General features: G+C 40.3%; 1 protein-coding gene and 1 long non-coding RNA gene across 3 annotated transcripts in view; one reads left to right on the forward strand and one right to left on the reverse strand.

Moving 5' to 3' along the window:
* The window catches only part of LOC143342951 (ubiquitin carboxyl-terminal hydrolase 31), a 13627-nt gene continuing 958 nt past the window's right edge, over positions 1–12669 (forward strand). Inside the window, exons 1-4 of one of the 2 annotated variants that reach the window (XM_076767305.1) lie at positions 1–1077; positions 6973–7346; positions 7478–8891; positions 9014–12631. In XM_076767305.1, the coding sequence (XP_076623420.1) occupies positions 196–1077; positions 6973–7346; positions 7478–8891; positions 9014–9136 (2793 nt within the window). In that variant the 5' untranslated portion in view covers positions 1–195 and the 3' untranslated portion in view covers positions 9137–12631. The remainder of the gene's footprint in view (positions 1078–6972; positions 7347–7477; positions 8892–9013; positions 12632–12669) is intronic. The other variant, XM_076767306.1, reaches the window with a different exon arrangement.
* Positions 3762–12669, reverse strand: part of LOC143342955 (uncharacterized) — an 11180-nt gene continuing 2272 nt past the window's right edge. Inside the window, exons 3-5 of the long non-coding RNA XR_013079882.1 lie at positions 12147–12344; positions 4127–4252; positions 3762–3986 (exon numbers count right to left, since the gene is read on the reverse strand). This is a non-coding gene — a long non-coding RNA (uncharacterized LOC143342955). The remainder of the gene's footprint in view (positions 3987–4126; positions 4253–12146; positions 12345–12669) is intronic.

Consider the following 12669-nt stretch of genomic DNA (forward strand, 5'->3'; position numbering starts at 1 on the left):
CGTGGAAGTCTGTGACAAAAGGCAAATGGCCGCCCGCCCGAGTGTGGAAGCGGTTTACGCGTATGACGTTGTTCCGTGAACAGTGACCGATGGGACGGGAGATGTAAAATACGCGTCGCGTACCGATCGTTCGTTAAAGTAAGCGTGATGTGATCGACCAGGCGGAAGCGTCAACGGTTGTTTCCGTGGCCGGCAATGGACGGTGGAAAGGCCATTGCGGTGATGAAATCGGTGTCGGAGGGTGAGCTGGGCGTGGAAGAGGTTAAATTGTCCGAAGCGAAAACACGAGATTCCGTATCGCGATTGAAACGTACGTTCACGTTGCCGAGGAATCCGTTTCAAAGTGCCGGCAGAATGTCACGGCGACGTTCGAAGCAGAATCGCGATACGAAAGACAGCGGCTGTGGTATGAGCACCAAGGAGAGAAACAATATGCAGCAGCAAGTAGAAAGCATGCAACAAAATATGGGCCGATTGCACGGTGGTGGTGGTCAAAGCTATCCAGAGAGACCCGGTCTGAAGAAAGTGTTTCGCAGACCGTCCTGGAGGAAGTTCATCAACAAGATGGTACAGCACATGTCGAACGTGGCTACCCAGAACCATAAAACGTCTCACAGAGACGATCTCGGGTCCAGTGCCGGAGATATAAGGGTGCCTCCGCCTAGACCGGCGCATATACCGCCGGATAAAGTGCCAGGGGTGATAGGTTTACGCAATCACGGTAACACGTGTTTCATGAACGCCGTACTACAGTGTCTATCGCATACCGACATACTCGCCGAGTATTTTGTCTTGGATCAGTATAAAGTCGATTTGTCTCGACGGAATAAATTGAACTCGAAGAAATACGGGACGAAAGGGGAGATCACCGAACAGTTGGCCCTCTTGTTAAAGGCTATATGGAGTTGCCAGTACGATCCCGAGATGAGCACGGCATTTAAGAGTGTCGTCGATAAATACGGAAGTCAGTATCGGGGAAATTTGCAGCACGATGCTCAAGAGTTCTTGTTGTGGCTGCTGGACAAAGTGCACGAGGACCTAAATCAAGCAACCAAAAAAAAGTATAAGATCATCAAGGTGAGCGAGAGAGATAACGTGTCTTTCGAGTGTTTCGTTTGGTCGTGACATGCATGGCTTCGAACTTGGGCGCACGCGACTCGTCGTTGCACCCGATGGACAGATTTATTATCGAGAATCGCGTTATTTACTTATCCTCTGATTACCCCTCTCACTCTCTGGGCGAACGTGTTTATACAAAAGTGCTAAATATTACATCTATATTTCATCTTTCGTGGACATTAACGGGATTTTGGTAGGTTTCTATACAGCCTCGACTAGATTCTACTCATTACGTGCGAAAAAGATGGAGGCAGTCGGTCGCAACGAAGCCTTAACCTAAATTTATTTCGCGTTCGAAAAGTACGTGCCTGCCACGCTTTCTGAACGGCATCAATCTGTTCCCGAAAAAAACCACCAAATTGATTCGTCGGGGCTGTTGGACACGTGTCCCATACGTTGCGTTACCTACATATACATACTTTGGTCCATGATAGCATCGCTTCTACTTGTTTTCGCAATTAAACCGATCAAAGTAACTTTATAACGATAGAAAATAAACGATGGAAAAATGTCATTTTATCAAGTAATTCGCTTATTTATCCTGAGACGGTATGGTGTCATCTCGGTCGCGTGTTTCCGATAACGTTGTCGCGCGAGCGCGTGCCGTACGTTTTTCGTGTCTTTTTGCTGACATTTACAAGCCAACCGCTTACCGAATAATCAAATTCCATGGTAAGCGACCCAAGAACACAAGTCTGCTAGTCTATCATTTTTCAATCCCAAAACTAAATCTACATTCGATAAACATGAACTTGAATAGCGAGTGACACGCGCTCTGTGTCACTGCATGGACAGACAGACGGGAAGAATTTTAGTTCGCTGAATCATCACTCGAGATGTTGAGTGATAAATGACGTAACGAGAATAAAGTGCGCAACACGCGTGACGATTAATAGCTGTTCGTATTACGTCTATTTCGATTAACGTTTACGGGGTACGTATGTACTTACTCGATAGACGATGAAACGTTCACGGTATTTTTACGATTATTTTTCATTCAACGAGAATATTTCGAGTACGGGCGCTTTAAAAGCGCTGTGCACTTGCGTGCGTCCGTGCGTGCGTGCACATATATGGAATTTGCAAGTACGTACTCGTAGTTGCATGACGATCAGGCACAAAGCGAAGAAAAATTACAGCAAACGGAACCGTGAATCGTACTGGCTCATCCAACGATACACGATATTAGTCTATTAACCTTTTACGTTATTTATTGTAATTTACCAAGTATAAAAAGAATATAGTTGGATATTTATTAATACGAGTCACCGGCACGTGTAGAAAAATATTACGGAAAAGAAATACATATAATACGTATAAATATACCGCGTGATGCAACTTTGAAAATACGCCGAGGGAAAGTTCTTTTCGTTTGTATGCAATCGTCCGTGGATGTAGGTACAATGTGTACATGCTGCCTAGTGTGACGCAACGGTAAATGTGCTAAAATGTAATTGTCAATTATCTAAAGAATTATCGTGAATTTACGCTTGAACGTTTCTAGTTTACGGTATACATGTACACATTATACATACTTTGTTCGCAAAGCTATTGTATGTAATTTTTGAGAGTACTAGACTATTTATACTGTCCATTTTTGTGCCACGACTCGATAATTACTTGGAATTATGATATTTAACGAGACATCAAGTTTCATGCGGCAATGAAAAAGCTGCGACAATCTTTTGTTATTTTATGTGGAACGTTTAGTGGGCGGTATTATGTAAATGTATAACTCCCTCGACCGATTATGTATTAACGATAAGAAATTTTATAACCATATCGATCTGTTTGTTTAACGACTCTTTTAAACTATCCGTTGTTAATATCGTTTGCTTTGGTTTCGTTCCAAGACCACTGGTTTAATTCTCTCGACATCTACATATAGGTACAAATAGTATACGACTCTTTCTTTTGTTGTACGCGCTACTTTTTCCTCGTTTCTCCTTTACTCTGTATCATCTCCTACAGTATAAAAAAAAACTTGTTGCTTATATTAATAATAAATATGTAAACAAGTACCAGAGTCCGTCGTTGGACACATTTCGATTTCTTGGTTCTTCTCAAACTTGATCCCCATCGGATACGTTATTCGTATCCTTCGTTGCTATCTTATCAGCCATTTGTTGCGTGCGATCCAAGTATGTATATGTATATTTACCAAGCATCGGATAAGGAAGCGATCGTTCGGCAAACGAGTCGATAAACCAACAATCTCCGACGTGTCGCTTCTGTAGTTTGTTCACGGCTGCTGCCTCGTGCTACTTTTTCGTGACCAGTTTTTTTGTCTCGAGTGCCCTTGGTCGTCGGACACGTTGACCGACTTGTTCGTAACCAGACATCGAGATGCCTTGAAAATCGAACATGTTCTCTAAAAATATAAGCGTATACATTATCTTTTTTACCTTTGCTACGTTTCAAACGTGTCTTTTATTCGACAATATACACATAGTTGACGACGATTTATAAATATTTTCTTAATAAAGGGTTGTTCGTACTTGTAAATAATAAGAACGAATAGAGCAACGCGTTGAAAAACATCCCCCAGCCGATATAGGTACATACGTATCGTTGACGCGTCAACTACGATGCCGCCTGCGTTGAGTGCCACCTTGCGATAACGATGGTTGGTTACCTTTTAAAATTAGGATAGTGGATTTCGACGAATCGAAAAACGACCTCGGTAACGTTATCGATCAAGTATTCTCTCTCTATCTTTGCGTGAGTTTTTCTCATAAATTAGGAAGTGTAAGTAACGTAGCGACGCGACGCGACGCGACGATACAACCTCGATGACAGTCGCTTGAATAATTTATCATCCGTACAAAAGTATCCTTCGAAACGATGGTCGTACGTCCAACTAGAAACTATAACGAACGTAAACAATTTATTTTAACTTGTTGAGCATAATAAAATACATATTAATCAGAGATACATTTCGTTTCATCGGTCACGCAGCAATACCTATGCTTAGGAAAATGATCGGCTATAACCGTAATATACATACATGTATGTTTTATAAATGATCCGTAGACGGTCATAAAGTTTACAGGACTCGATCGACTCGAAGGTTTGCGTGTCAGCACAGCTCGCTCCTTGATACATAGGTAAATCCAAAGTTAACGATGATTAGCTGGAAATAATTTTTTTATCGTTAGTTTATAATTACTCGGTATTAAGACCGCGCGAATCGGTAGTTCCGTTTTCGAAGCTATGGAAATCGTATCCGTGCAATAAGGATCACGCTACATCATTTTACAATTCTCGTTATCGATTCCTCTGATCGACCTTGTTCTGTTCAGTTTTCATTAGGCGTTTTTCCTACTTTTCCCATGGTATTCCTTTATATCGAACGCAACAGAAGGATAAGCGACTAAAGAGAGCAGCAGGTGTTTAAATTCAAAACACCGTGACGCCTGGTTTTATGAAAAACCATTACCTTTGACGGGACCTTGCGTCTGTGTAACGCGACACGTGTGTTCTTCCTACCGGCAGAGGTCGTCTCGCTCTGCCGATCCGGAAGAAAATCCCCAGGAAAATGGATCCGGCTTAAAATCGAAGGCTAGACTTTTTAACCATTCCGATCAACTTTGTTATTTTTACCTTGTACGTGAGTTCTGCTGGCGTTTTCTATAGCTCCAAGGATTCAAGGATCAAGTAGTTGATTCCAATACTCCCTTACAATAGTGGATTTTTAAGAAAAATCAACACGGGATAGCCTGCAGATATTTTTCGATGAAATTACAAAAATTTCAAATCGTTCTAAAAAAATTATTTTTGGTTGCAAGGGTCAATTAAAATCATTTTTGGTCAATAGACATACCCCCGAAATCTTGATCACTTTCGAGAAAAAAATTCGAGTAGGTGTGACATTTTTCGAGAAAATTAAAAATTGTCAAATCGTTCTAAAAAAAATTATTTTTAGTTGCGTGGGTCAATTACAAACATTTTTGGTGAATACACATACTCCCAAAATCCTACGCGATTTCGAGAAAACAAATTCTTTACCAAAAATATAATGTGAGGTTAGAAATGTTTCTCTGAAAGATTATGCGTATGTTTCAAACATCATAACTTCTAATCGGATCGAAGAATTTTAATGTTTCAAAAAGCAAACAACGCGTATTTTAACGAAGATTATGTAGAAATTCTAACAACATTCGAAAAGTTGTTCCTTGACCCCGTAAAGTTGGAAAAACCTCATGAAAATGGTCAAATTTTCAAACGGCCGTAACTCCTACAACGGTGAATATACAGGGTGTTCGGCCACCCCAAGGCAAAATTTTAATGGGGGATTCTAGAGCCCAAAATAAGACGAAAATCAAGAATATCAATTTGTCGATGAAGGCTTTGTTAAACAGTTATTAACGTTTAAAGTTCCGACCGTACTGAATTTTTTTCTCGAAATTGCGCAAGATTTCGAGGGTAGGTCTATTCACCAAAAATGATTGTAATCGACCCCCGTAACCGAAAATAATTTTTCCAGAACGATTTTTACGTTATACAATGTAGTTAGGTATATAAGTAGATTGAGAGACACGGAAAGAAAAAGTCGGATACATATTTTCGCATTAACTGTTTTTGAAAATGGTTGAATAGTTTGTATAACGAATCGTAATGTTGAGGTTTGTCGTTGTTGAGTTACCGACCGACTGACCGATCGTTCACGCCAGGTACATTTGTACCAACGTGACATTGACCAATCGTGAATCGTGAATCGTAACGCGAGTCGTTACAGTCTGTAAGCAATGAAAATTACTTCCGACAACTGGATCGACGATACATCCTGCGGATGGTTCAACGGTTATCCTATTCTTGGCTTCCGAGTGCACGTTAAAAATGACCGGTAAAACGAAACGGTTTTATTATCTTTCGTGCATTTCCGTTTGTCGAACGAGTATGCATAAATAAAATCTAAAGACGTTAATGTTAAAATTGTTCGTACATGTGTGTATTTATAAGGTAAAAGCGCGATTCGAAGGTCGCAGATTGGTGATCTGGTTAAGGGAAGCCTTCTCTATGAATCCGCTGATCGAAAAGAAAAAGAAGGGACAAGGGAAAAACGTTACCTACCGATGGGACTAATTCGATTGTCGTTTAAAAATGCTGTTGCGACCTTGATCGCAAGGTCGTAGTAATTGCGTAGCCAATGGTACGATACAGTTTTCCGAATACATATACGTACACGTGTCAATGTAGAAAGAATAACTATTAGTACAAGGGTAGGTCGTTGAAAGGTTTGTCAAACAGTTGTGTGATAAATACCGAATACACAGTTGCGATACGATAGACGATCGATGTTTGCTTATTTTTCTCTGTGATCGTCCAACGGTTTGCAGATTGCAGTCGCAGCTCGTGTCGTTTGATTCGATAAACAAAATTTTCGAGTTTTCTTGATAGTTTTATCGTAATTGTCCAATATTTATTAGCGTATTCCAGTTGGTGGTTTCGTTGTTCTGTCGAATCTATTGCGAAACCAAAGACAGAAAAGCGGTATAGGCGGCAAGAAACTGTCGGTAGACGGTTATTATTAGAACGGACGCGTTTTAAACGACCGTCTTTGTGTACCGTGGCCGATAAACTGGATTCGCGAGTGTTTCGTGTCTCGCGAAAAGAAGGACGAGTCCCCCCACGGAATGTCTAAATTTTCATGTTGTTGTTTTCATTCCCGTTCGCCGTCGATCCGACACACCAATCGCCAATCTATATGTGTATACAGACATTATTTTGCTGGAAATTTTCAACGCGATATCTCTCCAGATGAGAATGGTTTTCGATAAAGGTGTCTAGAAGAAAGAGAGAGAAGAGATGGATGATAAAAAGTAACAAATTGTCGTTTTGTCTGGTTTTCAGAATTCGTTTGGAAGACCGGACGACATCGTAGCGGCGGAAACGTTAGCGAATCATGTCCGGTGCAACAATTCGTTCGTGCACGCAGTGTTCCAAGCCCAATTTCGGTCTAGTCTGACTTGTCCAAGATGTCATCGTCAGTCGAATACGTTCGATCCTTTCCTGTGCGTGTCGGTGCCGGTTCCTCAGAATCACCGACAAATCTACCTTTTCGTGAACGTGTTGTACACGTCGCAGCAACCGCGACAAGTAAAGATCGGCGTGAGCGTGAATCAGGCGGCCAACGTGAGAGAACTGAGGGATATTTTGGCCAGCGACACCGGTATCGAGGATAATCACATGTTACTGACGGAAATCCACGACGAAGGATTTCACAGGTAACTAACAACGTCTCTGTGAAATGTCAAACTATACATATGCGCGTCGATTAAATTAGCCGAATTTTCTATTGTTTTCTAGCGATCGAGCGATAGTGCGGCAGATACGTAATTAACTAAATTCGTTACAGAACTTTCTCAGATTGCCAACCTCTGTCCGTTATCGCGGAAATCGACCCACTCTACTGTATAGAACTGCCACAACTGAAGGAACCTACGGAGCAGGCATATATTTTGTTAGTTTGGATCAACGTTGTGGTGAAAGGCGAGTTGAAGCAACGTTTCGGCAGCCCGTATACGATGCAAGTGTCCCGGGAGACGTCCTACGAAGATTTACAGAAACTTTTGCTAAAGGAAATGCACAGTGTTTTAGCCGACGATGTCCTTACGTCGAGCCAGAGTCCTGGCCTGTTTAATATTCGGGTCGCGGATCCGGCAGCTACGCCGATTCAAGACGAGCACCCTTGCATAGATCCCTGCGTCGAACATCCTCTTTACACGGAGCAGATCGAGCAAGCATTGGCGCTATGCGCGGACGATTCTGGCCCTCAGCACGTTAAATTGATCCTCGAATGGGACGAAGCGAGCAAATGCAACATCATTCAGGATGATACCGATCAGATCGAGGAACACGCCAGCGTGAAACAGTTAAAGAGTAACTCGGAGGTGGGTGGAGCCGTTACGCTCGAGGAATGTTTCGATCTCTACACCAGAGCTGAAATATTAGGTGCCGAAGACGCCTGGCATTGCCCCTATTGCAATAAAAAGCAAGAAGTTGTGAAAAAGTTGGGACTTTGGTCGTTGCCGGACATCTTGGTCATACACTTGAAACGATTCCGACAACAGTCGAAACAGAGATCCACCTCAAAGTTGACCATGTTGGTCGATTTCCCTTTATACGGTTTCGATATGACGCCTCATCTCGCTCACAACGGAGTGCAGACGCATAATAATGTCGCGAGTTTAGGGGGTCTCGGCTGGTCGCCTTGGAAGAAACCAAGACCTCGTCAGCAAAATATTCCAAAGTACGATGAAAACGTTTACGATCTTTATGCGATTTGCAATCATCATGGCCAAGATCTACAAGGTGGTCATTACACGGCCTTCTGTCGAAATCCCTACGACACTCAGTGGTACTGTTTCGACGATACGCGGGTCGAAGCGGTCAATGACACCAATTTGATTACCAACGCCGCGTACATGTTGTTTTACCAACGAAGAGGTTTGACCAACAATTCCGGGAATTCCTCGGCCGCGTCCACAAGTTCGGCCGGATCAGGCCTCGATCATTGGGTTTCCAAAATGCCACCCTTTTACTTCAACAACAAGACTAATAGTAGTAACGTCACGAACAATAACCAAAGCAAGTCGCAGGAAATACTGTGCCAAGAGAAGATCGTAGAAGAGAAGAATATCACAAACTTCAATAGAGGCTGTCGCAATTATGCTACGCTACAACCCAAGAAGAGAAACGTTGCCACGGAAACGGACATTGGACAGATTGATCATTATTCCGACGACGAAGCACCTTGCAGAAGAGAATGGGTAAACTTTTAAACAATAATATAACACCCGTCAAACTATTATACATATCGTTTCCTCTTTCTATTCTTTTTCTTTTCCCTTTTCTTTTTTTTTTTCTTCTTTTTCTTTTTCTTCGTTTTCAGGCTTCGCCGAAACCTGTTAGAAAAATGTCGTCCATCACGTTAACGCCGCACGTACCGCAACCCACGATCATTCATAGCAGTAGCGATCCAGACACAACCATCATTCACGAGTCAACGTTGTAACACACGATTTAAGCCGGATGACATCTGGCTCAAGCAACGCTCAATCTATAGTGCCTGAAATATGTTGGGTGCGTCGTAAACTTTATCAAAACATTTGCAACACCCAAGTTAAAGGGCAAAACGTTGTCGCGATATCTGAATCCGTTAATCTTTTACCGAAACAGGTTCGGTTCTATTGGAAAAATACTCGAATCTGTCTTCGATTTCTACGCAGCGATACGTACGCTTCCTTCTACCGATATATCCGAATTCGCAAAAGATAACCGAAACGTTCTACGTGTATGAAAAAAAGAAAACACACACGTACGTGCGCGCGCGCGAATCGCGTCATTCATCGAACGAGATTTTTCTCTATGAAACCGAAACTCGAGGCTTTAGTGATTTCTTTTGTAATTTATAACAATGTTTGTATACAGAGATTGCGTGAATTGTATTGTATATTCTAGTTGTTAGTAAACTTTTTAACAAAAGGACAAATATTATATTCAATACGGAAAACTACGAATTCCTCGTTACGAGTCGCGTCTATTGTTAATACTTGGATCATCGACGCAATAGGTAATTAATTCTACATATGTTCGGGAAGAATAGATTTTTAGCGGACGAATCAGTCTACCGACAACCAGTATCAGTCGCGCTTTATAATGGAAATATGACAATAACTCGAATCTTGCGCGTTACTAAATTCACCTATTACGATTACTTTCTTTCTCGAGAATTTGATTCTTCTCTGGACATATTGTAGTCGCTAACCATTGCTTTCAATCTATGCTTAACTATAGAATATTTATACCGTATTTGTATCACCCACTAGTGGCCTTATCTCAACAATTAATATTATATATATATACCGATACGGCGTTTGCAATCGTGTAAACATACCGATTAACTGCGTGACCGTTTCGTTACCAAACATCGACATTACATCACGGAACCCAACAAATTAGAAAACCTCTATTCCCAACTCTTATTTTCATTCTTACGAATCGTCTATATATAATATCTATATACTTCCACCGTTTATTCCAATTCTTCCTGCGATTGGCGCGATTCAATTTTACAGTTTCAACATTCAAGTATATCGGATCTCGACAAAACTGGCTCTCCTACCTTCTCAATATACACCTACGTACCTTTCCAATCATCTTCTTTCTCCTCGTTAAAAAAATACTCTAATCTACCGGTAGCAGCGATCATTCCACTTAGACATGTTTAGTAAAAGACGATGGGAAATAGACGCATGAAAGTGAAACCGATTACGCACTGTACGTACGCGAATGCGCATACTGGCGTAATCATCGAATGAAAGTTATTTAACTTATTTTTAAAATAACATTTATTGCTAGTCACACGTATCGTGGACCGTGGTAGCGTGAGTAAATTGGTGCACGAGATGATAGAATTCTGAATGCAAGTCAGTGTCGAGCCAAGCGTACGTTCTCTGCGAAACGAGACGTCCGATAAAGGCCAAACACTCGTAACCTGTACTCGAGTATGCTCGTTTTAACAATATTTCCTTTCTTACGATTAATCGTTGCAACAAATCTCTAGGGCAAGTCGAGTACTATGGCGACCTGAACAACAAATCGATATTTACGACATTCGAGATGATGCTTTTTTATTTAAAGCTCTGTGAACCTTAAATTTATTAATTAATTGTTATCGTTTATCAGGGAATCGATTGCATCTAAACGATTTAAACGACACAAAAAATTATTATGTCTTTATCGATGTTTTAAAACCCCTGTGCCATCGTAAAACAAAAGTAATAAACAGCTCCTGAAAATATTTTCGTGACATTCAACAAAATGTACAGCCGAACTGTAACGATTCGTTTCATTCCTAAGAGAAAAATCATCCTCTCCGACACCAATCGAGACATTTATCCACGAAAGAAAGGGTCTTGGTTGATACAGGAGTTGCTGATTTTTTCCTATACATGGACGAATTAATGCGCGGTCAAGTATTCATTGGAATCAATGCGTGACATGCGTATAATAGAAAAAAGAAATGGGAGAGAGAGAGAGAGAGAGAGAGAGAGAACGATTGACGCTACCCGTTATTATTGTTGTTATTGTTATTGTTGTTGTTGTTATTATTATTATAATTATTATTATTATTAGTTTAAAAGTTGCGACATTAATCGACTGAAAGATGTACTATAGATTATTCATATTATCGCTGCTATTTTCGTTGAAATAATTAGATAACGTGCATACACACACACACACAAAATATCATTCCACTTTGTACACATTGCACAATGTCAGTTTTGATTTATGATTATTGTTCTTTTCAATCTTAAAAGTAATATTGTCCAAACTTCTCGCGTTTAAATGCAGAAAATAATTACCATTTGTGTTATGATATTTAGTAAATGCCGAAACGTTTCCTTAGATGCAAAAAATATCGTCCAAGATGGTCGCTAACCTAGCTTTTTACCGAACACAAATGATTGAAAATCGTCGAAGCATCCGTTGAAAACGAAACAAGATAATGCATCGAGATGGACCAACTTTATTTTAATCGTCGATTCCGTGGATCATAAAACGTATACATATAAATATGTAGGAGATGATATTGAATTCGAAACGAAACATTGTATAATATTATTATCGAAGGTTAATGTAAAAAGTTTATAAATAATTAACGATAAAGAAAACATAATATACAGAGATTTTTCAATAAAAAGTAATATTCATAGGTGAAATATTTGAAACTAAGTAATTTAAAGATGCCGATTATGTATTTCTCTATTATTTACATTAAAGTTCAATTATAAAACAAGTAATAGTTTCAGATACATAACCCTTAAATTGCTGATACTTAAATTTTTTGTATTATACATATATTTTTCTTTGAAAATTTAGTAGTTACAGGTGATACCCACCCAGCAACAATCTAGTATTATTATTATTATTATTATTTTTGTTATTAGTTTCGTCATCATTGTGAACAAACCAGACGTAAGCGATTAATAAAAGCAGATAACAATTCACAAAATACTTACATTCGATGATCGTGAAAACCGCAGAAGGGCTGATCGCAGGTTCAGCTTGGTGTTATTTTAATTTTGTGAAACTTGTCAATATTTTTCGCAGAATGTAGAGCCATTTGCCAAGTTTTCGATCCAACGATGGATCGTTTCCATTTACCGTCGTCGTCGATACTCTCTCCTTTTTCTTTCCACCACGAGAAGCAGCATATGCTTTTCAACCACATAATCGTAAAAGTTACGCATTGTTCTATCAACTATCTCTAAAGCCTAAGGTCCACTCGACTCGAATTTTCCTCTCAAGAGTGAACGGTTCTTTCACAGAGGCACAAGCCTTGTTGCAAAGTCGACTCCTTGAACGTGTTCCCGCCGCTCGCGTGTAAACATCCCCGACTCTTGAGTAGAAAAACCGTGTTGGTGGGCCTCGGACATTTATAGTCGAAATTGTTCATAGTAGAAGAAACCGTTACAGCATGAATGTGTCTGTTTTAAAAATGAAGGTAACCTAAACGTGGAAATGTCAGCCTCAGGCTTGCAA

The sequence above is a fragment of the Colletes latitarsis genome, chromosome 6, assembly GCF_051014445.1.
Source record: "Colletes latitarsis isolate SP2378_abdomen chromosome 6, iyColLati1, whole genome shotgun sequence".
In the NCBI taxonomy this organism is placed as follows: Eukaryota; Metazoa; Arthropoda; class Insecta; order Hymenoptera; family Colletidae; genus Colletes; species Colletes latitarsis.